Source organism: Parus major, chromosome 3 (genome assembly GCF_001522545.3).
Source record: "Parus major isolate Abel chromosome 3, Parus_major1.1, whole genome shotgun sequence".
NCBI classification, from domain to species: domain Eukaryota; kingdom Metazoa; phylum Chordata; class Aves; order Passeriformes; family Paridae; genus Parus; species Parus major.
Genome location: NC_031770.1, coordinates 84,007,587 through 84,035,014, shown reverse-complemented (window position 1 = coordinate 84,035,014; position 27,428 = coordinate 84,007,587). Strand labels below are relative to the sequence as shown.

The following is a 27,428-nucleotide window of genomic DNA, read 5'->3' as shown; positions in this document are numbered from 1 at the left end:
TGGTTTTATTTGGACCTATTTGGAGAAGAGTGAATGTTTCACATAGGCTGTGCCTCCTGACACTCTTGCTAGAGTTCTAGCTGAACTCTCCCTTTTTAATGGATGCACAGCCAGCTCACACCATGCTGAGAGGGCTGACAGAAACAGCTGAGTTTCCTTCTTTGCTTCTTGATTTAACTTCACCATTGTGCCTGAGTTAGATACACAAACTTGGTCTTCTCTTCAGCATCCTCTTAACATACTAGTTACTGAGTAGTCTCAATGCTGAAGATATTTCTGTCCCCATTGCAGGATTTTCTAGTGGGGCATATTAATTATGTATGTTAATAGAATCTGGCCAATGCCAGATTTTTTCATTCTTCTCTGCTGTTGCTTTTATTACCCATTTCTAAGGGGCTAAGGAGAGTGAAGCCAGTGCCACTCTATCCTTTTGCTTTTGAGGCATTGCAGTCAGCCCAAGCAGAACATAAGATGTATTTTTGACTGCTGCTTACCTAGACACTCCATCTTCTCTAGCATTCATGTCTCACTACACCATTCCTCAGCCTAACAGGTTGTGTATATTGATGTACTACAAAGGGAAGGGAAGGGGAAGGGGAAGGGGGGGCGGGCAGGCAGGCAGAAAGGAAGGAAGTTTTTCTAATTCCCCTCTAGAAGTAGAAACATCTGAAAGTAAAAGAAAGACCAGCTGAACTTTCATATAATTACCAGGTTGTGGTATCAGAAGAATTATTTATCCTTTGGCTGATCTGAAGAAAGGAAAAAAACATGTTATTCCCATTTCACAGATGAAAAACAGAAACATAAAAGCCTAAACTCTTCCTGTCCCAATTTGAGCTTCCAACTGGGACAGCTGTGTTAGGAGCAGCAATGTTCCCTTTGGCATTCATGGAGCAAAACAGGCACCTCAGAGAACAGTTTCCTAAGGCAACAATCACACTACTTACACAAATACGCTCAACACTGACAACTCACTGTTTTCACAATCACACATAAGAATCCCAAAACCACAAACTGTATCAAATCAGAAGACTTAAGAAAATGCACTCAGGGGTTCTTCCATTTTTTGCAGCTGTTGTTAGGTAGAGGTGGGTCACAGATTTTCTTAACCATAAGACTCAAAAAGAATTCTTTCAGCTGTAAGATTCTGGAGTAATCTGACATCTACTGATGTTAAAGTTTTCAGGAAAAAAAGATGCACCTCACATAAGACTGAAGATGAAGAGCTGGCAACTTCATATCTCCCCTTTCCAAATGATAGATGTGAAATGCCAGTTTTCCAGCAGGGTTTCCCTTGCCTGACTGAAAATGTTTCTGTTGTTGTTTCACGTAGCCAGCCTGACCAGTGAAGTGGTAATGCGCGGCTGGCCGGCTGGTATCGGATGCTCCCCTGCCATGTGTTCCTGCCAAAACTCCACACACAATTCGCTCTATTGAAAAGCCAGCTCATTTCCACTTGCAGCCAGCTCTATTCATATTCCTCTCTGAGTTAGTGACAATAAATATTATAAAATCACACAAATCCAGATGGTGTGGGTTGGAGTTGCCAGCTGTTCTATCACTTGTGAATTGCCTCTCTTGTCCTGTAGCTTGGCTTCCAGAGAAAGCATCTCATCAGTTTCCTATGGTCTCATTGCATTTCTTTACAAGCCATCCCCATCCTGAGATATTTTCAACTTTCACTGTAGATATACATAAAGGAGAGTGAGGCAAAGCAAATTTGAGACACAAAATCAAAGAATCCTTTACCTCAGAAACCGAGGATTATTTTTCAAATAATGACCTTAACCTCTCAACAGCTTCCCAGTTTTCATCCAAGAAGAGATCACTTCAAGGGTTCAGCTGATTTTCACTAATTCTCTCTCACAAGAGACTTACATCTAAGAGAAGCAAATGTTCTCTTATCTTGCCCATAGTTATCCTTGCAAAATCAGGAGGAAAAGAGTGCCAAATGAACACAGAAATCGAAATGCTGACATGACCTGTGTGAACAGCACTGGGTAAATACTAAACATTGTGACAATTACCTTGTTTTTCTGCTCTGAGTTTTTCCATGTTTTTTGACTCTTTGAGCCTGAGGTGGTATCTGCAGGCCCTGTGCTGTCTGCAGTTGAGTGGAGCTACCATCCAAATGGTTACTAGGGTTGGGAGAAAGGCTGTAACACAGCTATGATTAACAGGACTGGCACTATCATAGATGTGAATATATGCGACTGCCACTAGTTTCATCCTCATGTTGGGCTGTCTTCTGAGACTTTTTGTGGAAAAGGAATACAAGTAAGAGTGAGTGGAAGGCAAGGGAGGTGGGACAAACCCAATGTCAAGCAGCAAGAACAAGGAAAACCTTTAATTTCCCACTAAGAATAGGGAAAGAGAAAGCCTGAGGTCAGCAATGCAAATAAATCCAGTAGCCACAGGCCATGATGTAAGTCAGCAGGCTCTTGGGCTGTGGTGTCAGAAGGGAGCAGGCACCAGTAGTGATGCAGATGCTCACAGCTGCTGCTCTGGCTGGTGCCGTGGTCTAGGGCTGTAATGGGGGGCGAGGGTGTTTGAGGAGGAAAAAATGTTCTCAGGAACTCTCCAGGCTAGTGTCTGAGGCTTTTACCAGCAGTCTATCTTATTACATTTGCAGAAAACACTATTCAATTTCTTTAATTTCCTCTTTCCATTGTCTAGTCTCCAAAGAAAAAAAAATAAAAAATGAAAAGGCAGGTCCAGAGAAGCCATGAGCCAAGCCATCTGATTAGGCTCAGTGAGGAGCATGGTTGGGCACAGGCAAAGCCCAGGAATCTGTGCCTGAGCTTCATCCCAGCTCCAGTGGAGGCACCCAGTGAGGGGTCTCTTGGTTTTTCTCCTACAGCTCTTTTTGCAGCAGTGTGATCCCACGTTACTGTGCTGCAAGGGGTCAGGGATGAACCTGAACACAGACAACCAAACCCACCATGGAATACTGCAGAGACTCTTGGTGCATTCAGGACCAAAAAAAAAAAAAGAAGAATCATAAGGATAGTTGTTCCACTAGGGTTTACAAGTTTCACCCTTGCAGAAATCCTGCTCAAGGTAGGCTCAGGACTTCTGAATAAAGCTTTTAGTTCATGTTACAGAAAGGTAAAATTATATTTGTAGATCCACAAATGCATCAGATATTGAATGCAACATAAGGCTCTTTTGAAACACTCATCATTTCTACTTATCTCTGTGTCAGTGACATCCAGTTCTGGGTGAGAAAGGGGAGTGCCCACCTTTAGTCTATACACACCCCATCTCACAATGGCATGAAAGCCCCTCTTCTCATTCTCAAGCCATTACTTTAAAAATACCCTTTGGTCAGAAACTCTCCAATTCAATACATTCCTTTCAGTGTCTGCTCTCTCAGCATCCCTCTGTGCAGAACCTTGTAATGTTTCATTAATTCCCAGCTGCCTCCTGATGCTGGAACTTTACCATGAGAGACTGCTCACAAGTGGGATATCAAGGATGCTGTAAACATTTCACTTAATAGATAAGACAATTAGAAAATTTGAGTTAGCCAAACACCAATCTGGAGTTACCTGGTCACAAATTTCACATTTGATTTTTTTTTTTAATTCTAAATTTTTATTTTATACCAAAGGATTCAGTCAGTAACATCCCATTTTTGTATTTGCTCTTAGTCTGCTTACTCCGAAACACTGGGATTTGTATAATTTCTCAAATTATTTCTGAAAAAAGTGTATGATTCTCACTGGGATTTACTCAGGTGCCAGTGGGAGAGTTGTCTCTGACGCAGCTTTCATCCTACATCTAATTTCAACAAATATGTCCCAGAGGAGATAAATTCTCTCCAGCAAAGATTCTTGAACAACAGTGTGACTTCTATTATATAAATTTATCATTCTTCTGAGTTTATATTAAAAGATCTTTGCAAAGTTCTGTCCAAACTCCATCTTGAATTTACCTGGTAGGAATCCTATTATCTCAGTAGCAGTGCAGCAAATGAGTCAGCAGAGAATGTGCCACAGGGTATGTTACTCAATCATTCACATCTGCTGTGTTTGGGGACACATCTGAAACAGGCAGCAGAATTCCCAGTCGCGCCCCAGGGAGGCACTTGCGCTAAGCTGGTGTGACTCAGCAACATTTCTTAATTATCTGATGGTTGCAGGAGACTTCAAGATTGAAATGTTGTCAGCAGCATTTTATCCAAAGTGGTGAAAAGCTTCTAAAAAGCACTTTTGGGACATATTCTTGCCAGCTTTATGGCACTGGGCCTCCATTACCATAAGCAAACTCTGATACCTGAGTGTGGCCTTCTGGGAAATTTCATATAAAGCCACAGGAAGGCTCATTTTTGCAACCTCCTACGCCTCTGTCCTTAAGAGCAATGGTACTCCCCATGTAGGCTGGGCCTGGGCTGGGGTCTCTGTTTCCCAAGGGGTTGTGGCCTTCTCTTGCTACTCCTCAGGGCTGGCAAGGCTGCGCTGCCTTGGCACGGGGTCACGGGTTTGTCACCATCTCTCTGGGAGAGCAGAGCTTGGCACAGCTGTCTGCACGGTCCAAAGGTGGGATAACAACATTGTAAACATGGACAGTGACAGAGAAAGAGGTCCCAAAATATGTAACAGTGCACAGATAGGCTACTACCTGCTGTTTAAAGAAGGCAGTGTGGAGAAGCTGCTTCTGCTTTGGAAAGGGAGCAGCAGCTGAGCAAGGAAAGAAGAGTAAGCAACAGGTACCTGCTGCAGCCTGGAATGTCGTGTCCCCTCCAGGACCAGGCACTGTGTAGCCCTGGGAGGAGGTCAAGTGCTGGGAATTGCCTCAAAATTCAACCTTATAAAAGGATCAAATGTGGGGAGGAGGAGGAGGAAAAACCAGATGCTTACTGTAGATACAGCTTTTTTAATTGAAGAGCTGGGTGTGATCACCTCCACAGCAGTGCCTGAGGCCATGCAGGACCATGGCCACCAGTGCCATTTACACAAGTCACCTCCATGGTGTTGGGCACCCACAGCTCCTGTCTGGGCAGGATCACTGAGAAGTGCCAGCTTTGGGCATGATATGGTGGGGACTGAGAGGAGTAAGAAGCAGCCACCAGTGGGGGGGTGTTGTTGATATGTGTCAGCATAACAAAGGTTTTTTTAACATTTTTAACTGTAAAAAACCAGAAGGTACCATTAGCATGGTGACCTCACCATAAAAGAGAAAAAAAATAGAAAGAAACTTATTTTAAGTAAAGAGTTAAAATATAGGGTTCCAGAATAATCTTTTCAATTCTGACTGAAGAACTAGACTGCTCCTGAGCTTCCTCTTGATGTAGAGAAATCCTTCAAAGACTTCCTAAGAGCACTTGCTAACTAAGTATCAGCATTAGGTGCCTTGTAGTTTTGAACAATTCTACTAAATTTCTGCATTTTCAGTAAACTAAGTACTACATATCTGCCTACAGTGGACTGAGGGTTCCATGAAGGACTAAAGATCCCAAGTCCTAGTTCTCAGAAGTAATTCAAGGCTCTAATTTCAGCTGCCAGTTTGAATGCTGAGAATCCAAGGCTTCCTTGTGTAAGCTTTCAGAAGAAATTGGAGAAGTGAAAATGTGAGGATTCTTTTTTTTTCTTCTTTTCTATTCTGAAATTTGAAACAGCTGTTACAAAATGTTTATAACCGTACATAGTGCTCAATAAATGTCTAAACCTAGAAGGAACTATGCATGAATTATGTCTGATTTATACATTAAATAAAAGTAGAAAGAGCCAGTTGAATTTTAAACATTCCCCTTGCATTCAGTAAGACTAGAAATTATGTCTATAGAATATTTCCTGCAAAAATGTCTAATGCATTGCATATACAATATAAAAAAATATTTAAAAGCATTCTGCGAGTTTATCAGACAAGGTAAATACTTGGGCCTAATTAAACCTTCTTAAATTGGCTTTTGATAGTAAAAAATAGCCTTATTTTTAATCTCACCCCGTAAAGTGCAGTCCAAGATTAAACATAAGGAACGATCCAAGCTGCCATTAATTGCTGCAAGTTACTTCTCTTGGACAGGTCAATAAACTCACAGGGCACATATCAGCCTTCAGGAATCAGACCCCAGGGTGAGGCAGGACAATCCCCATCCCAGCCCTGGATCCTGAGCAGATCCCAAGCCAGCTCTGAGAAGGTCAAATCTTCAGCTCATCTCCTTTTGGGGCGATGAAGTGTGTTGGATTACAGGATCTTTGGAGAGGCAGGAGCAGGGTCCTGTCATGACCCTGGCCCCAGATTCTACTGGACTGGCTGTCAGCAGCCAGCAGTGACAGCCTTCCAAGGTGCAGACAAAGCAGGGCACACCAATGCTCCAAAACGTCCAATTGACCTGCCTCAACTGCAGAGATACACGTTTCAAAGAAAGGTTTCATGGAGCTAAAGCTGCAGTTCCATTAGAGGTACAAATGATTTAACAAAGTCATACTAAAGTTTTGCCTACAATGTAATGCAACTCCGAAGATATGTGTATCTAACACTCAAAAAGCAATGCCATTACGTGTCATTATTTAGTTGCAAAACACTTTGGTAGATACTTTTACTGCTTCTTTGGAGGATTATTTTTAAACTGTAGATACTCTGCAGTCATACTTACCGATTTAACTTTGCAGGGATAATACACAGCCTGATTAGCCCCAGGGAATGAAGATATTTCATATTTTTTCTTCCAGTTTATTACCCATCTTTGGCAAACAAAGCAAAATAAATCAATTAAAATGATATTTTAAGAAGAGTATTCCCAGGTTTGGTTAGCTAAATCACATTTTTTGCCATTAATGTGGCCTTTATAGATGTTTTAACCTTTCTCAAGATCATCTGCATGTATCAAAATAAAACATTCTCCTCCCAGTTTTATGGCACAGCTCTGTTAGAAAAACATTTCAGTGGAACAATTTCAAAACAAAACTTTGTGGTTTAGCTCCCTAAACCACAGAGGCAGTTGCCATTTATTTTGGCTGTCTCCACCACCGCTCTGTGCATACTGAAAGTGCTTCCCAGCCCACCTTGCACAAACACAAGCGCTGCCACTTCGGTCCTTTCTTGTGTGCTCTCCCCTCCAGTGCAGAAGTGAGCTCTGTGTGTTGCCATCACCCCAGCAGCTGGAAATTTCCTAGATTCCACTCAAAATAAAGCAAAGTAGGTGAATGGATGCCCTGAGAGATACAGGTGGGAGGGACAGAGCAGGCAGCTCCCCTCCCGACCTGAAGGCCCTGACAGGCTGTGTGGCTGCGCTCCATGCGGGTGCCTGCCCTTGGGCTGGGGGATGCAGCAGGCAAGGCACAGGGCACTGCGCTCATCAGCCCCTCATTACACCTCCTCCAGAAGCTGGTCAGTCTTATTTAACTAAGGGCCAGCTAATTTTGGGATATCAGTTTAGGCACTTACTCTTGGAATGAGCACCAATGAAACTTCACAAGTGGCTCTGGCACCCATGAGGGTCTGTGCTCGCACAAGAGCAGTATTTTTGCTGCAGATGTGCTCGAAGTCTGGAATTGCAGGTGCTTCAGCAACATCAGTAAGTGTTTCCACAGAGGTCCTGGCCCTTGTGGGTGCAGTTTACACTCGCAGGGCAGAGGAGGGTGACAGCCTGACAGCCAGCCTTTGCCAAGGGGCAGATGAGCCGCAGCAGCTGTCTCAGGGAGCTGTAACTGAGTTTTCTGGGGAGACCAACACCCTGACACATCATGTTATTGGCTACGAGTTCAATGCCACCCCTGGATGACCTGACAACACCAACCTAGGGTAACAGAGCCATCTTAACACCAGGCTTGATTTGAGACATGGACCACATGGGAAGTCCTCCTTCAGTGTGAGAGAAACCATTTCTCCTCTTTAAGAAGAATCATGTGAGATTAGGAAACCCTTTCCAAATCTGCTGGATCCTTTACGGAGTTTATGCATCTACAGTCACAACATGTGAATAACAGCTCACTATGAAACCAGAACTGAAGCCATCCAATCCCACACCTTCAGCACAGGATAAATAAAACTAGCAGCTTCAATGTTTCCCTGCTATATTTAAGCAGCAGTAGCCTGGTTTTGACACTGCTCCAGACAGTTTATGCCTGCATGATCACAGTAGATATTTTACTCTTTAATGTTAAAAGTGTTTTCATAGTATACATTTTTCTTAAATCAAGAAACAAACCATGGACTTTTAGAAAAGCTGACTCTTCCCTTATTCCTCTACTATCCATGGCCATTTTGCCACTGACAACAAAAAAGGAGGACCAGAGCCTTTAATTCCCTACTTTTAAGTGTTAATATATTTACAGATGACTATACAAACAAGCGCCAAACAGCAATTGCACATTATTAGAGCTACACAATATTTGCACATGTTGCTAAAACAATGCTGCTAAATGAAGAAGCTTTATTAGTTCAGAGTTTTTGGATGCTGTTATTAAAAATATATTTACCTGAAAGGAAATCCAAGAATTTCATTTTATAAACAATTGAAAATATAGCAGTAAGCAACATAAACTATTGCTTTTTATGTTTATACATTTTTTTTTGGCATAACACTGCCATACAGATACAGAATTATAAAATATCTCTTTATAGTGCATTACAAATCCAGAAACTGGTTACCACTCCTACCACATACATATGGTATTGGTACTACCAAACATGCACAGCATCCTGTAATTAAATACTGCAAAGAAATATAGAAAGAGAGCAGGACCATTCATAAAAACTGACATAGACCTGTTCCATTTTGCCAGTAAAAATTGTTGGGCTTTGGGGTTTTCTCTTTTTACTGCACTTTTTTCTTAGAATACATTTGAACAATGAAGTCTATGATATTTTCGAATTTTATCAGTGCAAAACTACACTTAATCATCTGTTGCTGAAATCAAACTGCATAAAGGGCAAACAACCATGGAATACGTTAAAACACAGAAAAAGAAGAGCAACTAATGATTAGCAAACATGCTTCAGCAAATCTCAAAAATATAAGTGCCATAACCTTTTTACTGCCAAACAATAATTTTCACATGGTTAGCCACAATAGTAAGTACATTCAGTATATTTCACAGTAAACTTTAGTTGATGAATACACCACTGAACTTGTAAGCATGGTAGAATTAAAGAGCCACATTTCTAAGAAGAGATTTCTTTCAGAACCATTTGCCAATTATCACATTTTTCTTTATCTTACAGCAAACAGCATAATGCTTTTGAAAATAAATGTAGAAGTGATTACAAGTGTAAAGCCAGATGAGGTCTCTATTGATCTCTATAGCTTTTGAACTACATTTTAGGAGTCCATTACATACAGCATGTAATAAACCTATTCTTAAAAGTAAATTTTTGCTTTCACCAAGGTCATAACGAAGTGTACTTAAGAACAAGGGCTGAAAAGGGAACACAGCTTTCAGGAAAAGAAACAGTTCATAGCCAATGCTGAGCACAAAGATATTACAGAAACACAATGTGTTGAAGAACTGTATCTAAATATCTGTAAGTAGTGAATCTATGGTGTTGACCATAATGTGAATTGAAGGGGACTGTATATACTTAGGCCTTTTTTGACCCATCCCTCGTTTTCAGACTCTGATAATCATAAAAAGCACCTTTTGATCAGTTACTCCAATTACAACTGGAAGTGTGAACTTGTATCAAAACAAATGTAGAATGATGAGTATAGTTCTCAACAAACCCCAGACAGTACTTCCACCTTCTACGCAATCCCAGTGTTATATTCATTGATCCTGGTAGCTCCAAATCCAGAGGTACCTCACTCATGTGGGGTAGGAATAGGTTTTCCATTTGACTGATTCTGCTTTCACACTGGTAAGAAGAGAATAAATCAACCCTGTTCTGCAGTTGGAATCTGACTTTTAACACTTAATCTACACTTTTAACACTAGTCTACAAAAGGATTTATGTGCAAAAATGTGTTTGAAGTAAGTAAGGTATTGCCACCAACTTAGGACAAGTTTCTGCCTAAAAACAGAAGAAACATGGGGAATCTTCTGTCTAAACAGGTATTTTGTCATTAGAATCTCCCATGGCGTTTAAAAACTGATTTGAAGTAGACTACACTTCACCTTCCAGAACTTTTAGTACTGTGTTCAAATGTAGTAGCAATTCTTGAATAAATTGATCTGACAAAAATAAGAGATCACCTTCACCACACAAAACATTATTAAAACATGGAACTCACAGCTACAAGGGATTGTAGAGGCTGAAAGAAACCATGAATTCAAAACCAAAAAATTCCTGGAGACAAATGGGGTCACTGTATAATTTCTTTGTTTCACAGCATCTTTTGGTGGCCACTGCTGGAGGCAGGACACAAGGCTAGAAACATCTTTGGTTCTGATACCCACTGGCAATTCTGAGAACAACATACATCATCAGCATGATATTGTCACACTTTTATTAATGGCAAAACTTGCTTCACATACTTGCATCTTATTCAGAAATACAGCTTTTGTCCAGGAAATTCAATATTGTATGTTTCCTGCAAAAGTGTGGTGTAAAAAAATTACATTTTCACTTAAACATATATAACTATAAATTGTGATCAGTACCATCACAACAGTGAGAAAAAGAAAGGTGTAAAATAACCTCTCAATTAAACAGATAGACATAAATTTTATTTAAAAACAAACAAGCCGTTTTCCATTTAAATCCAGTAAATGTCACTTGTCTTACCTCATTGGATCATCCATCAACATTGTACAAAGCTTCTAAGGTATGTAAACCTTCTGTTTATAGTACAGATATATGCAACTGCAGATTATTAGAATTATCCTGGAATAGTTCAGGGAGGCTTACCCTAGGTTACATGAAATATTAACGATGATTATACAAATACCTAATACATTAGAGTGCTGCAATCTTAGAGCCAGAAACTGAGGAGCTGACCCAAGCCAGGGAACAGCTCCCAAAGGATTATTGCACTTATTTTTAGAATCCTTCAGGATTTTATTTGAGCAACATGAACACAAAGACTTCAGACCTGCTCCTAGATATGTTGACACATATAAGTACTCTTCTGCTGTGAATGGTCTGTGCTGCACACCTCATGTACCCAAGCCTCCAGTCTCTACAGAAACACAGAATGAGGTACCGAGGCACACTTGTGTCTGGCATAGTAGGGCACAGAGCTGTAATTAACCTTAAAGTGCTGCATTTTTGCATGATTTGTATGATTGCCTTGTGTGTACTCATCTGTGTACTCAGTAACGTTGTTTCGAATTGCACATTCATATCCCCTCACCATAAGAGCCTCAAAATCAAAGTCACAGGTATGTGCACGTACACACTACTCCCACTTAACAGTACCAGAGGCTACTCAGATGTACTTACTTAGGAAGAACCTTCATATGGAAGGTTCTGTTCAATAAACATATGAACAGCTCAGATTCTAGTCTAACACTGGGCCAAAATACACTATTGTAATAAGTACACAGAAATCCCTGAATGCTTAAGCACATAGCAAGACAAAAAGAAATTTAACAGTAAGCAAATGACTTGACTTTCTTTGCATACCCTCAGTTTCTGAAGTAATGGTTAAACAACTATGTACTGGCATCTATGAGGATACAATCATTTCAACACATATATATACACTGTATATATATATTGTAAACCTGAAAACCAATACTTAGAAACTTCAAGCAGGGGGTGCTTTGGTTGCTAAGGCCATGATTCTGTAACAAAAATGCATACAGTGCACCCACTTGATCCTCGCAAATCGCAATGGGAGGCTACGCTGTATGATTGCCCTGCAATAAATCCTTCTTTTCAGTACTTGCAAAATCAGAAGAAACAATTCCTCTATGAAAAGAATGAAACACTGTCACATTTTACATGGAATGGAATTTGTTAGTTAAAGCTGAAGTGTCCCATGGGAGTAATTATGTTGATAAAGCTGTAAAACAAGGATTAGAGTGCAGGAGCCCACCTGACACAAAAACCTGCACTTACATAGTCCCTATAGTTCTTTGTAGGCAACTGATATGCCACTACTCTTCTATTAAAACACAGAGAAATATACTGAGTTGCAGATAAAAAAACATATACAGGTGTAAGTACGAAAGTTTTTGACAATATATTCAAATACCTTGGCCCCTTAATGCAGACAGCTCTGTCAGGTTAAAAGTATTTAAAATACTTAAAAAAAACATCAAACCAGTAAGCATGTTTAAGTGAGAGATGTGTCATGACAACAGAATACTGCAGAGTAATCTTCTCGATGCACATCCCAAGAACTTTGCTTAAAATCAGAGCAAGATTTTTATTTTTTTTTTGTTCAGTAGACAAAAGATCTCCTGAGGTCATTGATGTTCAATCAAATTACACTATAAATATAATAACACCTCCAGCATCCCTTATTTCACTTCAACACTCCACATTTTCTGTACAGTGTTTCACATTAATACTAAAGTTCATAAAATGAAGGCTCTGTTTAGCTTCTATGCTGTAGTTATGTTCCTTATACACAGAGTATTAATTTTTCCTATGGTACTCAAAAAATAACTACATAACAACTCTATGAAGTTTGCACAGTTAGGCACTCAGGACTGAAACAGTCATAGGCAGAAAATGAAGTGTCCTCCCTTTGCATACGCGGAGGGGCAGAGTCCTTAACTACACAGACCAGGTTTATCAGAGCACTTCCTTCCCCTTCTGTTCTGAAAGTCAGAGGCAAACACAAACAAGGGAATCCCAGTTCATGTCCAGGGAACTGTCAAAGGCTTCTCAGGATCTTTCTGGCCTTAAAAATGTAGTAGCTGGAATTCTTTTGGAGTTCTCAGAGAGACTTAATGCCTACTTGAATGATCCATGTTACCCAAAAAAAAAATAAATCCATGTATGTAAGTTCCTTTCCTCACAAGTTAGCACAAAAAGAGAAATACATCTTCCTTCTTTGCTTCCTTAGAATGGAAAGAGCCTACTCTTTTTCCATAGGGACCAAGATCCCCCACTGCCACTCTATTTGATCCCAAGAACCAGCGCTACCCAGAGAAAAAAAATGGATGATGAATTGCCATGATGGGCATTAGCAAGACAGAACACAAAACATATTGTCTATGATCTGAAACCCCTGAAAAGTACATCATTTAGAGTTATAAGCCTTCAATAAAGTCCTGTAGCATTTTGACACTCAAAATGCAGTCAGCCTCTTGCCTCGTAACATTTAATACGACATACATTAAAGGCAGTTGATAATATGTACACTTTGAAACAGAAAATACATATGGAAGTTTCAGAGTATTTTAGGACTGTAGGAAGTGTGAATTGTACCTGCATTAATTTTTAAGTCATATTCTGCACAACTAGCGTGCTGGGTACTATTGTTTGACTTGAACAGCAGAAAATCAGAAGATGCTACTCAGGGAGAGCAGACAGTTCTTCGGCAGAAGCTGGGAAAGATCTTAATAGTGAAATTCCTACTTGATGGGCTCCAGCCCAGCCAACAGACTGGCCTGCCTTAAGTTTCCACTGATTGTCGAAATAACATAAAACTGTAAGAGACTTATGAGAGCAAAGAGAGGAAACAGACAGCTGGAAAGAAGCATCAGGCCTGCCTTTGTCTTTGAGACCAGCAACAGCTGACTGCATTGTGCAGATTCTGCCCAAAACTGGCAAGAAACATTGAAGTTAAAGACCCAACTTGACATGCCTGCTGCCCTTTTCTCTGATGGCTTTGCTGATCAGGGAATGTTTTGTGGTAAAGACACTGCATTTTAGCTGTCCAGAAGCTTTCCAGGTGCTGAAGCCAGCTGAGAGAGTTGTCTAATTACAGCTGATTCAACAGAGAGCTTTCAAACAGAGATGAAACTTTGAGAGATCAAAAGCGATCCCTCCCCCTAGATTAGTTGTAACAAATGAGATGAGAAAAGGAAGAATTTAACAGGGACTAAAAACTCTAAAGTGCAACTTCCCTTGTATCCAAAAGCTGTGGATACCATTCCTTTTTACGTTAAAACTTTTATTCAATGTACAGTGATGCCCAGATGTACAGGACGTGATATATGCTATCCATCGTTAAGTGCCTCCAACAAAGATGCTAATCTAAGGTAAAAGATACTGTGCAAATACTGCTATTAATCATGACCATAGTTCCTTAAAAAAATTACCACTAGGGTAAAAAACTGTATTTTTGAAATAATTTCTAGTAACTTCCTAAATGGAAAACAAAAAGTAAACTTAAAGGAAGCTTTAAAATTCTAATGTTCCAAGGCTTTTTAGTTGTTACATTTTAATTTTATTTATTTCTTTTTTAATACTGGATGAATTTTAAAAAGTAGATAAGCTTTTCTGTGCAATCTGTCTGGAAAAGATAATGAATTTCTTAGCTTTCAGTACACACAATTGTTTTAAAGAGACACACCTGCCTGCCTGCTGATAAACTGAGGGTGAAAAAACCAAAATTCATTAACCTAACAGAAGCCTAATCTGATGCATTTGCAACAAGCATAGTCTTGTGAATTTACACTAGATGGAAATATCAACCAAAATGAAGAAGCAATGAATAATTTGCTTCATTCAAAGTGAAACAAAGATTTTTTTAAACCTCAGACTCATAGTTTGAGCTCATCCTTAGCTTTTGTGGTGATCCCCTCTGAAAGTGTTTCCTTATCAAGATTATCTTGAAGATCAGCTGATGTATCATTTGCAGAATTCTCTGTGTTACATTTATCTTCCTCTATAACGCCTGGGTGATTTCCACAGTCATTGTTCAAACTGTCATCATCTTTTTTGGAATGAGAAACGTCCTCCTTTCTGTCTGAATTATCATGAATTTCTTCTGATTTTGAAAGCTGACCAGTATCATCGTCACTGTTCTTTTCACTGTTCTCCCTAACAGCATCACAGTTCGCTTCTTGCTCATCCTGATCATTTTCTTCCCCATTTTTTGTGAATTCTACCTTTCTTTCTTCAGTTATTTTACTAGCTGAGCTTCCACTTGCCGATGCATTCTTAGGCTCTTTCTGTTTCTTATGCTTAGAAATATGACTATTGGGAATAGAAACTGGAGATGCTGGCTTTTTATTTGCTTTGCTTCCTTCTGACTTCTGTTTTCTTGGGGGTCCCCAGATAAAATGCTCTGAGGGTGTATAATGTTGCTGGGCAAATCTCAGCAGTTTCCTCCTTTCTCTTCGGTCTCTAATAGTATACACAAAATATTCTAGAGCACTTTGCTTAATGTTGGGAATGGTATCTTCTACAAGAGCTTCATGCAGAATAAATTTTACCAGGGGAGATTTGAAACTCTCATATCCAAGTTCACCAAGACTTTTCAAAATTCGAGTGATTCTCAAGTAGTTATGTTGAGACCTTTGAAAGAAAGAGGTAAAAAAATTCTATTTAATCAGAAAAAAACCCACTTTACAAATATAGAACTGGAACTGCAATTCCTCAGTTCTTTTTATCACTTCAGGTATGTACTTCAGACTTCCTGTATTTTAATTTCTCAAAACTGCTGAAGCTTACCAGCACCTCCTTTGCTAGGATGTTGAGAGTGAAAATTAATGTTTGTAAAAAGCACTGGGGGAGAGGGCTGAGAGAAAATAAAATCAAATGTGTACTGATTTTGGTTCCTTCTGCTGTATGAGAAGGGCAACAAAGCTGGTGAAGGGTCTGTAACCCGTAAATCCTATGAGGAGCAGCAAAAGGTAATGGGATTGTTTATTCTGGAGCAACAAATGCTCAGGGGAGACCTTACTGCTCACTACAGCTGCCTGAAAGGAGGTTGTGGCAAGGGGAGAGTTGGTTTCTTGTCCAAGGCAACAAGTGACAGGACAAAGGGAAATAGCCTCAGGCTGCACCACGTGGAGGTTCAGGCTGGATATCAGGAAAAATGTCTTCTGTGGAAGAGTGGCTAAGCATTGGAACAGGCTGCCCAGGGAAGTGGTGGAATCGCCATTCCTGAAAGTGTTCAAAAGATGAGTAGATGTGGCACTTAGTGCAATAGTTTAATCGATATGGTGATGCTTGGTCAAAGATTGGACTCAAACATCTGAGAGATTTTTTTCCAACCTTAGTGATTCTATGCTGTTCTCTTTCTGGGGAGAAAACCCAGTCACTTTGTAAATGAAAGGATTTGTAGTGTATTTATAGTGCAGCTACAGAACAGGGTTCATTGCACTTCACACAAGTTATTTAAAAGTTGGGTCTCCAGTCTAGACTAGCACCTGTACTGATACAGTCAGTGCTAGAGGAAAAACAGGCATCTCTGGAGAGTAAGTCCCACTGTTGTAGGAAATATCTAAGAGAAAATTAACAAATTGCCTTCTGGAAGAGCTTGTGAAAAGGTCTTTCCCTTGTAAAGCACACCTTAGTATGCAGTAAAACTTTCATGTTTGAATTTTAGATGGATAAAATTACATAAAGAAAGTCCCAAATCCTAACTTAAAACTGTAGCTTTCATTGGAAAGAACAGGAGTGAAACCATGAAGTAATGTATGGGCTTCCTGAAAACCTGTTTTATCTGTGGCCCGAGTCTGAGATCACACCCATATTGGCTCATACAATGTTTAAGTAAAATTATTAACAAATTATTCCTATTATTCACCTGGATTCATCAGCAAGTGTACCTACAAGCTTTTATTGTGACAGGAGAACAAACTGCTGCAAGAAAACAATCTACAGCTCTAAGGTCTGAGATTTTAGGAAAGTGAGCACAAGATTCGAAAAGAGGTTTTGGTACAATTAATCTGTATGAGACAAAACTCAACGCAAACTTAGGATCCACACAATACCAATGAAAAGCAACTGATATAATTTTCTGAACATTGGGCCAAGGTTTGACATAACATGTTTAAACTTTTCCAGATCAGTATTTTAGTTAAAAATATTTAAATACAAAGTATTTCATGTTTTGAGGAGAGAGGGAAATCCTGTTACTTAACTTTCATACAGGTGTGGAGAATTTGATCTTTCTCAAAAAGAAATGTAAATAAAAAGATAAGCCACTTGTTTTTTTCCATGTAAGAAGCAGCACTTTGGGATTGGGTGAAAACAAATTCAGTACCATGACAAATTAATTTGGAGCTAATATCTTCTTCAGCACCACCTAAAGTTGTGTTTTCAAAGAATTCAATAATGTCAATCCAACTGGTAATGGGTGAGAAAAACAATCAAAAAAGGGGAAGGAGGAACATACAGATAGAGGCATAAACCAGGCATCAACTATTTATTTTTCCTTTTCTTTTTTTCCTGGCAGTCTTTGGAAAAAATATCTCTGCTTTCTCTAGAAAACAAAAGCATAAAGAGATTTTATAGCAATTCTAGCAAGTGAAGTGCATGTCATTACTTACTCATTCAAATGCTGAAATCTTTCTTGCCAGTTAGCAGCTCGTGCTACGTTTCCAGTTTTATCAATTAGTTTTATTCCAAAAAACTCCAGCATCATTTTGTAAGCCAAAAGGAATCTTCTAATTGCTTCTTTTGTTTTCTTGAATTCCTAATGGACAAAGAATATGTCCAAAATTCTAAGTGGCACTAAAGCAAGTACTTCTGCATTGTATAAGACAGTTCTACATAACAAAAAGCAGTTATGTATTTAAAATTACTGTGATGGTTTGTATGGAGATCAATTTGTATTACCTCAATTTCATATGTAGTTAATTCTTTAGCATAGAAGTTCAGACCTTGTTCCCTCAGTGGAAAAAGCCTGTTAAAACAATAAGTGCATTATGGCTCAGTATAAGAACACTAAATATAATTAATGCTTTGAAACAGAAATAGGTAATAATTGACCAACCACTGTATGTAAGTGTGGTTATGCTCCAGTTTTTCATAGTCTCCTTTCCATTTATTTAGGACTTCTTCAATATAAACCCCTGCACAAAAATAATTTGAAAAAATGTTAGGTAGACATCAAAACCAGCACTCAGCTACATAAAGTACATGCATGTTTAAATAATGATAGAACATGTACTTTGTCTTTCACATACTATGTGAAATAAGGTCTATTGAAGCCATAAATAAATTTTAATTTACAACTAATTTAGTTACTAAAACTTATTTAAAAAATAAGGTACTTATAAAATGTCAATATAAACAAAACCAGCTGACATACTGGGTTACTAACAAGTGAAGGTATGTGACAGCAAACTATGTAAAATATATCTAAGAGTTCCCATGAGATCCCTTTATCACACGGACTGGGAATTAACAAACTGCTTCCATAAAATACTGCACTGTGAATTACCTGTCATTGCTTTTACAAGACAAAATTCTGCAGCTATCTATCTATCTATCTATCTATCTATCTATCTATCTATCTATCTATCTATCTATCTATCCATCCATCCATCCATCCAATCTTTTAAGCCTCAACTCTCTCATACCAGGAATCTCTCCAGCTTCAAATACCATTATGATTGGAAATTTTTCTTAATTAATGGTGGCTAAGCACTACACTGAGACTGTGCTCATGAAATTCAGTCATGGGCAAGGGCACTTTTCCAGGTACTACACAAAGTACATAAAAACCTTGTTCCCAAAGCCGTACAATATCTTTCCATAAATGAGCACTGCGTTCGTCTGTTTCTATTCTGAAACCAACAACAGCTGCACAGTGTCTGCCAAAGTCAAATAGCACAGGAGCAGCCTGAAAAACCCAAAGCCCCATGTATACAGTCTCCTACTACATATTTAAGATGCCTCTTTGCCCAGTGAAAAAAAGCAGCTAGTCAAAGGGGCTGCTACGTACATGGGGTTTCCAGTGTAGGAAAAGGACCTTGGAAAGAGGACCTTTCACCATCGCTGCATTGAATCCAACCTAAATTTCAAGTACTGGAAAACTTGCTGCTCAGTCCCAGGGCAGAGAGACAAACAGGCCAGCTCTGATCTAGAATCACAAGCTAAATCTGTAGGTCATGGAACTAAACCAGATCTAGTATTGCACCAGAAATGTTTTGGGTTTTTTAAACAACATTCTCCAGTATTTCTGTCCTTAACCTAAGGACGAGCTAAGGATAGCTAAGATTCCCTCTGAACACTCTCACAGATCCACAGACTTGGGTCAAGGTGGTGGTTACTCTTTTCCATTCTCAGCACAAACTTGTGCATAACCAGAGCTCACAGCCAACAACGTGTCAGCCTCCATGGCTTATCAGCTACCTTTGACGTGGTTTTCTCCCAGAATACAAAGAGAAATGCTATTTGCAAATTTTGGGAGTGAAGCCCTCCTATACCTTTCATGACTGTCTCTTCTTGTAACTAATCCTCTTGAACTGTTCCTTCATTTTGGGCTTTAAAGGAGTTCTTCTCCACAACCTTTTTGGCCTTCTAGTTTCAGAGCCATATGGTCCCCAGTTTCACACAGACCTCAGTGCCCTTCACTTTCTTTCTATATCTGCTCTCTGTGTAACATCTCCCAAATCTGCTACTTCTTTACTGGCAATTCACAGACCCACTTCTTCTTGCAGTCAAACTAAAACTGACTAAAAGCATCTGCCTATGGGTATCTAGATAAAGCTCAAGCCAGTTAAATCAAAACTCTTATCTTTCTTTCACAACCTGAGTTATTTTCTCACTTGCTAAGGGTATTACTGCTATCTTGTCTATAAACAGTTCTCACCTTCAACTTCCCTATATGTACATTTTTATAACCTTCTGTGTAACATTCTTTTCCATCCAGCTTCCTATCTGAACTCTCACACAGTTGAGTTGCATCACAACTTTTTTTTTTCCTGACCTTGAAAAGTGCTTTCTTGTCATGCTTACACCTACTCTGAATGCTGCTGAAGGCAGCTACCCTGAATGCTGGGAAGATTAACTTTCTAGACTGTTACTTTTTCATACTGTCTCACTTTTTTTTTGCTTTGCATCCTTCCATTATGGAACCCTGCCCTGTAACATCAAACAAAAACTACACACCTTTACTTCCAAAGCCTTTGTGACCTGTCCCTTACTACCTTATCAGAACCCATTTGTTGCTATGAGACTGATCCTGTTTCCAACAGGATCCTGCCTCAGAGGCAGCCTACACATCTCACTCCTGCACTCCAATGTACACTTCACTATTTCCTACCAAGCTGCTCTCATGCTGAGAGGATCCTTCTACAAATACCTTCAAAGTAACCTCGTCATCATTCTTCTAAAACTCAGAAAATCTTATTTCTGGCCTTCACTTTGTCTTTTTTGCTAATGGCTAAGCCCTTGTGTGCTGAGATTCCTGTCCACCACCCTAACCAAGATTGCTTTATTGCCTCCTCCTGCTTCCCAATCTGTCTGCTGTCCTATTGTCTCTCATGCTGACTGCAAACTCTCTAGAGTAGGGCTTATCATCTTTCAGCTTCTCCTGTGTTTGTGCAGAATGCTGCATACAAGGTTCCTGCTCCACTACCAGAACCACTAAGGACACTGAAAAATCACTTTATTATTGTTATTACAATGATCTCACACAAGACTAAAGCACATTTTTTTCCCCTTACACAGTTCTAGGGATAACACCCATAGATTCCTGCCACTCCTATTCAAGCAGCAAGTTTGTGCAATATAGTGGAAGAACTTTTTCTTTGTTTAATAAATGTATTGCCACAAGACAGTGGTACTAAGAATGCTTTGTACTACTTCATGCTGATAATGTCTAAGAAAAGCACCACCTTCCTAGAGTGAATGCTAACACTGTTTTAAGCACAAACTTGTGCTTATCAATGTGCTACTATGACATGGGTGGTTCATGCTCTACAGTATATTACTATACACCTTTAATTTGCCTCAATTATCACCACTGTTTCAATTTCCTACTATCATTAGTGAGCATTATTTTGTTATCACTGTTATTGTCGCAGATTACTCACCATCAGGTTTAAATGGGATTTTATTTTTGTAAAACCGCAGATTGCACAAGTCATTTTGATACCGAAGATCTTTAAAGTTCTGCTAAAAGAAAGGAAATAGGACATTATCAGCCTGCAAAAACCTACCAAGACTATATAGAAAGTGATATTGGGCTTTTTTGAATAATTTAAGGACAAAAAATTTCAGAGTTTTAGGAACCACAGAGTTCTACTCATACTCAGGACTCAGTTTAAAGATCTGAAAGTTCTTTCTGACTGGTACATTCTCCTACTGAGGCAGCAGCAAACATAGCAGAACCCTCCCTCCAGTCTGAAGGAACTTGAGAGACAAATAATCAGTCAGGCATACTCTATAATCTACCAACTTTGATATCCAAGGCAGAAGTCTTCTCCTGGGCTCCTACCACATTTCCCAGGCTTACCCATATCATGTGTTTGCATGTTTGTCCAGGATGGAAAGACATTGCTTCTCTCCCACTTGCATATGTTGTGCCTCTGTATCAGCTTTTTGGTTCTCATTTCTCATATTTACTGGACAACACAAAGGTTTAAAAATGTTTTTTTACTGAAAAGGCAATTTTAAACCATAAAATATTCTTACTGGATACTGGTGTCGGTACTTGTATAAATCTCTTGCTGCGTAGAAGCTTCTCTTTGGCTTGGCTGTCAGCTCAGTTCCATCAGCACTCTGAAACAGTTAGAAAGCAGATAAGCATCATACACAAACCCCCTAAATAGCATATTTGTACAATATTAAAATAATTACTTTCCATTATGGATTTCAGCCATGTAAACAAACATAAGTGCATGTATTTGCCTACTGTTTGGTCAAACACTGAAAATTTCCCTTCTAAATACTTAACACACTTTAAACCTAAGTTAAAAAATTAATCTAAAATACAAAAGCAAGCCTATAAATTGTCCTTCCAATGAGGCTGAATTTGAATTAAAGCAACAGTCCGATTGTCATTTCCAAATGCAAGACTTCAAAGTAATCTGGCAAGTGCTAATACAAGATGAAACAAGTAACTGAACTTGAAAACGCAGAGACACCACCAATTTTGAGGAGGAAATCATACTATTTGCAAAAAATAAAATAAAAATAATTTTAAAAAATCATGTGTACATAGACCTAATTGCTATTATTGCACTATGGAAGAAAATGAATAGTTACTAAAAAAAAATTCATTCTACTCCTTACAATATACATGTAATAGGTTAAAGTCAAGCTTAAAAGAGGAAGTTCTCCGGGACTGCACTGGGCACTTGCTGCTATTTTTGCCCATCCCGTGGCTTATCAACTGCACATTAATGACAAACAAGCAACTATGTTCATCCCTCCTTTCACAAGACCAGCTTTGACCATACCTGTAGGCAAAACACACTTGCTTGAACAAGAAACACCCCTTGACACTTGGTTATCCGGGACTAATATCACCACGTAACAAGCAGAAAAGGGAAAGATGCTTAGGATTGCTTAATTCTGTATGGTCTCTGAACCAAAACATGATATATCTAGCAACCTTAAAAAAGACTCAGCTGCTCCACCCTACACGGTATTATAACTTAGATAAAATTATTGTCAAAAGAACACTTTATTTCTTTAAGCTCGGCATTTTCAAAGCTTCCTAAGGAAGAGAAACTCGCTCTGAAAATTCGTCACACCCACCGAGGAGTCACAATTCCACTGCCACACAGGACCAAATACTCCAATTTTCATCCTATTTAATGAAGAGGCCATGTTAAATGCTCCATTTAATTTAAAACACAGCCTCCCCTGGAAACGGCAGCAGCGGGAACATCGACGCCAAGGCCTCGATTTTCTCCCCACAATGAGAGGGGAGGGGTGTGGAGAGAGGAAAACGGGCTTAGAGGAGATGCAGCGCTGGGTTATCCCCAGCCGCTCCGGGCCCGCGAGTGCCGCAGAGCAGCGGGGCTGCCCGGACCGCGTCTCGGCTCGGCTCGGCCGCCGGGCCCGCGGGCAGGGCAGGGCAGGGCAGGGCAGGGCAGGGCAGGGCGAGGCGGGGGCCCGTCCGGCGCTGCCGGTACCTGCTCGGGGCTGGCGGCGTCCGCCTCTGCCCGCTCCGCGTCGTCCTGCGCTGGCGGGGCCGGCGGCGGCTCCCGGGGCCGGCAGTCGGCGGCGGGCGGCTCGGGCGGCTCTTCCCCGCCTCCCGCGGCGGCGCACACCCCCTCCTGCCGCCGCGGCTCCGCCGCCTCGGGCTCCGAGTCGGTCTCCCAGGTGGAGTCGCAGTCCTCCACCGTGGTGGGCTCCTTGAAGCTGACCCCGCTCAGCAGGCTGCCCATCGGCCCGGAGGCCGCGGAGGCCGAGGGCTGGGAGCGGCCGCGGGCTGCCTACGGCTGCGGCATGGCGGGGCGGGGCGGCGGCGGCCGGGGCTGCTCCCCCGCCCGGCCCCAGCCCACGGACACGCGCGGGGCGGAGCTGGAGGCTCCGGGATTTCCACAAGAAACACGCGGCCAGCCGTGGCCGCGGCACCGCGGGGTCGGGCGTAGCGACTCGGGGCCCGCCCGCCGCCTCCCCGGCACCGGGCAGACCGTGCTCGAGGGGAGAGTGGGAGTCTCCCCTCCGAGGATGTGCGCCCCGAGGGAATTTCACTTCCCGGAGGCGACCGCGGTGTCTGTCCCCTGAACGCTTATGAGAAAAGCTAGTGGGTGCGGGTGTTCATCGAGAAGAGTGGGGATGGCGACTGCCCCAGAGCAGTGGTCTGGGGAGGAGATGCTTTGAGTGACAGAAGTGGTCGTGCCGCCCGCAGCGTGCAAGCTCCGGCTGTGCACTAGACGTGGGAACGGTTGCGCTAAGGTAGACCCCAAAGAGTATACAGGTACCAGAGAAGACAGGAATGGAGGGGCAATACTGTGGTGACAAGCCAGTTTTGGCTGCTTCTTAAATTCCTGCGAATTTGGGCATGAAACTGACAAGATGCTCAAAGACCAATATGAAGGGGCAGTGACAGTGTATTTTGTATTTGGCTAGTACATGCCTTTTGGACAGAAACACTGCCTGGAGCGAAGACCCGATGAGTCGATAGAACATTGTTCCAGTGCCTGCTCTAACCCTCATGTCTAAAAATATGTCCTCATTTCCAACCACGGTCAGTAGGCTTCAGTTCACCCTTAGGGATTTCTGCCTTCTCCTTAAAGACAATTCTGTGGTGTCTGGTGACCACTCCTAAAGATGTATATTATCATCAAGTCATCTCAGTCCTCTTCTTGGCAAATCAAACAGGTTGCGCTTCTTCAGCGTCTTGCCAAAAATTACTTTTCACATTCCCTCACTCAAAGTTGTACCTTTTTTTGTCTACTGTGTCTTGAATGTTTTAGCATCTGTTTCAAGTGCAGGTACCAACATTTTAACTAGATGTCAGGCTCATCAGTACAGAGCTGATTTTATCTGTATGTTCTTGTTTCCCTAGCCCCCCTCTATAAAATGAAAGATCATTTGAAGCCAAGTTGCCACAGTGTCATGCTTAGATGCACTCATGTCACCCTTGTACATAACCCTCCTTCAGGTTTATTTGAAGCATGCTAGCTGCACACACTGACACCAAACACAAGAAATTACTGGGAATGCCCTGGTTTGTCAGACCTTGTTTCAGGCAAGTGTATTTGCAGTAGCAGCTCACCTAGATACAGTCACAGCCGAACGGCTGAGCCTGTGAGACAGCGCAGTCTACCCCTGCTGCCCCTGCCCCTGCTGCCTCCCACCATCACCTGCCTAGGCCAAGACATTTCTCCTCCTCCTGTGTTCTTCAGAGATCAAGGAAGCCCGCTCAGCCTTTCCAATACCCCTTAGTCACCACCACGCCAGCTGCTTCCCTCCTCAGGATCCAGCTACTCCCACTCAGTCCAAGATCAAAGCTGGTGGCCCAAGCCAAGACGTCCCCTCCACCCCCCAACCCTGTAGGTTTTCAAGGTCTACTGGAACTTTTTTGATACGTGATATTGAGGAATGCATGTAGCATACAGGAAAGTTCAGTCTCATTTTTTGCCAGTGGGCATCATTTCAATAAAGAAAAAAAATCCCCATCAAGCGGGCACAAGAAAAGTTATAAGAAAGCAAGCAGTAAGACTAGATGCTGGGGCTGCAGTTGGGGGAACAGAGTCTTTTATAACTCTCCTGCTTATGTATTTTTGGAGAGTCTCCTCTTCTTTGACCTCATCTGGGGGAAAGAATTTCTTTCCTGCTTCCACAGTATCTCCTCCCATGTTGTTGGCATAGTTTGAAGGAACTGATTTAAGAAATTCTGATGTCTGGAACACGTTTTTCTTGACTACTTGCGGACCAGCCACTTCCACTGGACAACATCTACTGGCCCAGTATAGACCAGCTCTCTACTGCCTCGCCCCTGCTACAGCTTTTCTCAATGTTCCCTCACTGGGATTGTGTTTATATTATGGACAGTGGAGCCTCAAAATCATGCCTTGTATGTGCATCAAAAGTTAGTGTGAGTCTCTGATGACATTTTGCATGGCAGTTAATCCCACAAACTAAAGATCTTCCTGCAAGAAAGCTCAATGTCTTGTGCAAATAACTGCATGTCATTATAGGAAGCTCAGTTTTACCTGAAGAGCAAGGCTGTCAGCCAAGTCTCAAAGCTGTCGACCGAATCTCATAACAGAATTTTAGGTGGATTTTTAAAAGATATGGATCTCAGAGTACTTGGACTCAAATAAACTCAAATAAGAACTGGGAGTCAAACTGGTGGGAGAGCTCACCAAGACATTTGCCATAATTTGCCATCAGTCCTGGTTAACCAGGGAGGTCCCAGATGAGAGGAGGTTAATCAATATGATGCCCATATTGATTAAGATGGGTGTCTTGGGGTGATTTTATGATGAGTAGTCTATTCCCTTATCATCTGCTGTATACCCAGAAATGGTTGCTGTAGCTTTAAGGTGGGGAGGGGGAGCCTTGGGGCTCTTCCATGGGTTTTTCAAAGCCTCACACCCCAGGTATCGCTGGTGCCATGTGGACTGCATCCTTTTTTTTTTTTTTTTTGCTTAGCTAGCTTACATTTTGTTAACTTAGGCAAGAAGGTTTTTTTTTTAACTTTCCCTGGCCTTGGAGAGGCTGCTGCAGCAATTCTTGGGTGGCCATTTTTCTGAAGTGAACTGTACGGTTTGTTTTTAAGTCTGAGATCTGAGAGAATGACCAGCGGGAGAAGAATTGGCTGGGAGCTGCTCCACCTCAGCCCCAGACCTCGGAAAGGCTGAGCCAGTGAGAGAGAACGGACACCAAATCCACCTGCTTTACCTGCTGTGAAGAGGGGACCAACTCCAGAGATTCACCAGGTTCCCATCTGTTTTGCTGGAGCAGCTGTGTGAACTTTTGTGGGATTTTTAGGTTTTTTTCTTGAGACAGGAGCTGGTGCTGTTTTTTTCTCCCCACCAGGTTGCCAGCCATTGTGGATTGGGTTTGGTTATTTTTTTTATTTCCCTGGCACTTTGGGTTTTTTGGTCCGGTAGTAGAAGGGTGGGTGATCTGCCCTTTGGCAGGTGTATGTATTTTTCCTGTGAATAATGTCCTTTTTCAGGGTTGTGGCTTATTGCTAGTTTTGGTTGTGAACTAGAGGCAGTCAGGATTCATGAAGAGTTTCTAGCTTTGTAGGGTAGTATTTGAGAGCTTGAACAGATTCCCACATGACATATCTTAATTAGAAAAAAAATAAATTCCATTACCTCACAGTCATAACTGGTAGTCATTTTTGCAAAGGTAGTGAATTTATGGCACTTGAGTTCACTAAAGTATTCCTGTACAATGGAAGATGACTAAGTGCTAAAGCCAGGAATACCTGTTTCAATCAAGTAGTTTGACTGTCACATAACACAGATGAAAAACAACTGAAGACCTAGGGGACTGCAAACCACCACCGTACATCAAGTACAGACTTTCATAACACTTATAAAAAATAAGCACTTGACTTCTGATTATATATATTTATATACATCCTAAACAGCATAGATTAGTCAAAACCATGGGTTTTCTTCTTTGATGAGGACATGGTTTTATGAGGACTTTAAAGTGGAAACCACATTGCTTTCTCAAAGCAAATGCTGCATGTATATTATGTGATAACTGTTTAAAAATTATTAAAAATGAGGTAATTGTAATACTTTATCCCATTATCTTGGGAGGATGCTTTGAATAGGATACCAGAGAGGTCAATTACCAACTGTGAAGAGACTTACTAACCTAATATTAAGGTGATATAAAGCTGGGAGGGATTATGCATCCGTAGAGGATATAGTAGACTACAAAACAGCTTTGATAAATGATGGAGGAAGGTAAAATAAATAACATTGGTAAAATGAAATTTAGTCGAGTTAATGTAAAATGATTCATAGTGGATATTTAAACATACAAAGGTAGATTTAGGAAATGAAGAAAGGCATTGATATGACAGAAATGTCTGAGAGCTACAGTATTATTTACATACATTCAGACAAGGGTCCAAATATATTTGGACATGAACATATATTTGGGAAAGTGTTCAAAGTTGTACAGGTATGACAATGTTTTGTATGCAGTAGCTGTACGTGACTGGTATTTTAATGGGTTTTGTTACCTCTTTTGCTTACTTTTTGACTATGGTGAATTTTAACTCTCTTCTTTATTCCAGTAATGCC

General features: G+C 40.9%; 1 protein-coding gene across 7 annotated transcripts in view; it reads right to left on the bottom strand.

Moving 5' to 3' along the window:
• Window positions 1-8,370: 8,370 nt before the first annotated feature.
• OGFRL1 (opioid growth factor receptor like 1) overlaps window positions 8,371-27,428 on the bottom strand; it is an 86,451-nt gene continuing 67,393 nt past the window's right edge. For 5 of the 7 annotated variants that reach the window (XM_015620689.1, XM_033512984.1, XM_015620690.1 and 2 more), the window contains 6 exons: window positions 21,385-21,471; window positions 20,784-20,865; window positions 17,735-17,813; window positions 17,578-17,644; window positions 17,289-17,434; window positions 8,371-15,306 (listed from right to left, as the gene is read on the bottom strand). In XM_015620689.1, coding sequence (XP_015476175.1) covers window positions 14,550-15,306; window positions 17,289-17,434; window positions 17,578-17,644; window positions 17,735-17,813; window positions 20,784-20,865; window positions 21,385-21,471 — 1,218 coding nt within the window. In that variant the 3' untranslated portion in view covers window positions 8,371-14,549. Of the gene's footprint in view, window positions 15,307-17,288; window positions 17,435-17,577; window positions 17,645-17,734; window positions 17,814-20,783; window positions 20,866-21,384; window positions 21,472-22,832; window positions 23,156-27,428 lie in introns of those variants that run through there. The other 2 variants (XM_015620686.3, XM_015620688.2) reach the window with 2 other exon arrangements.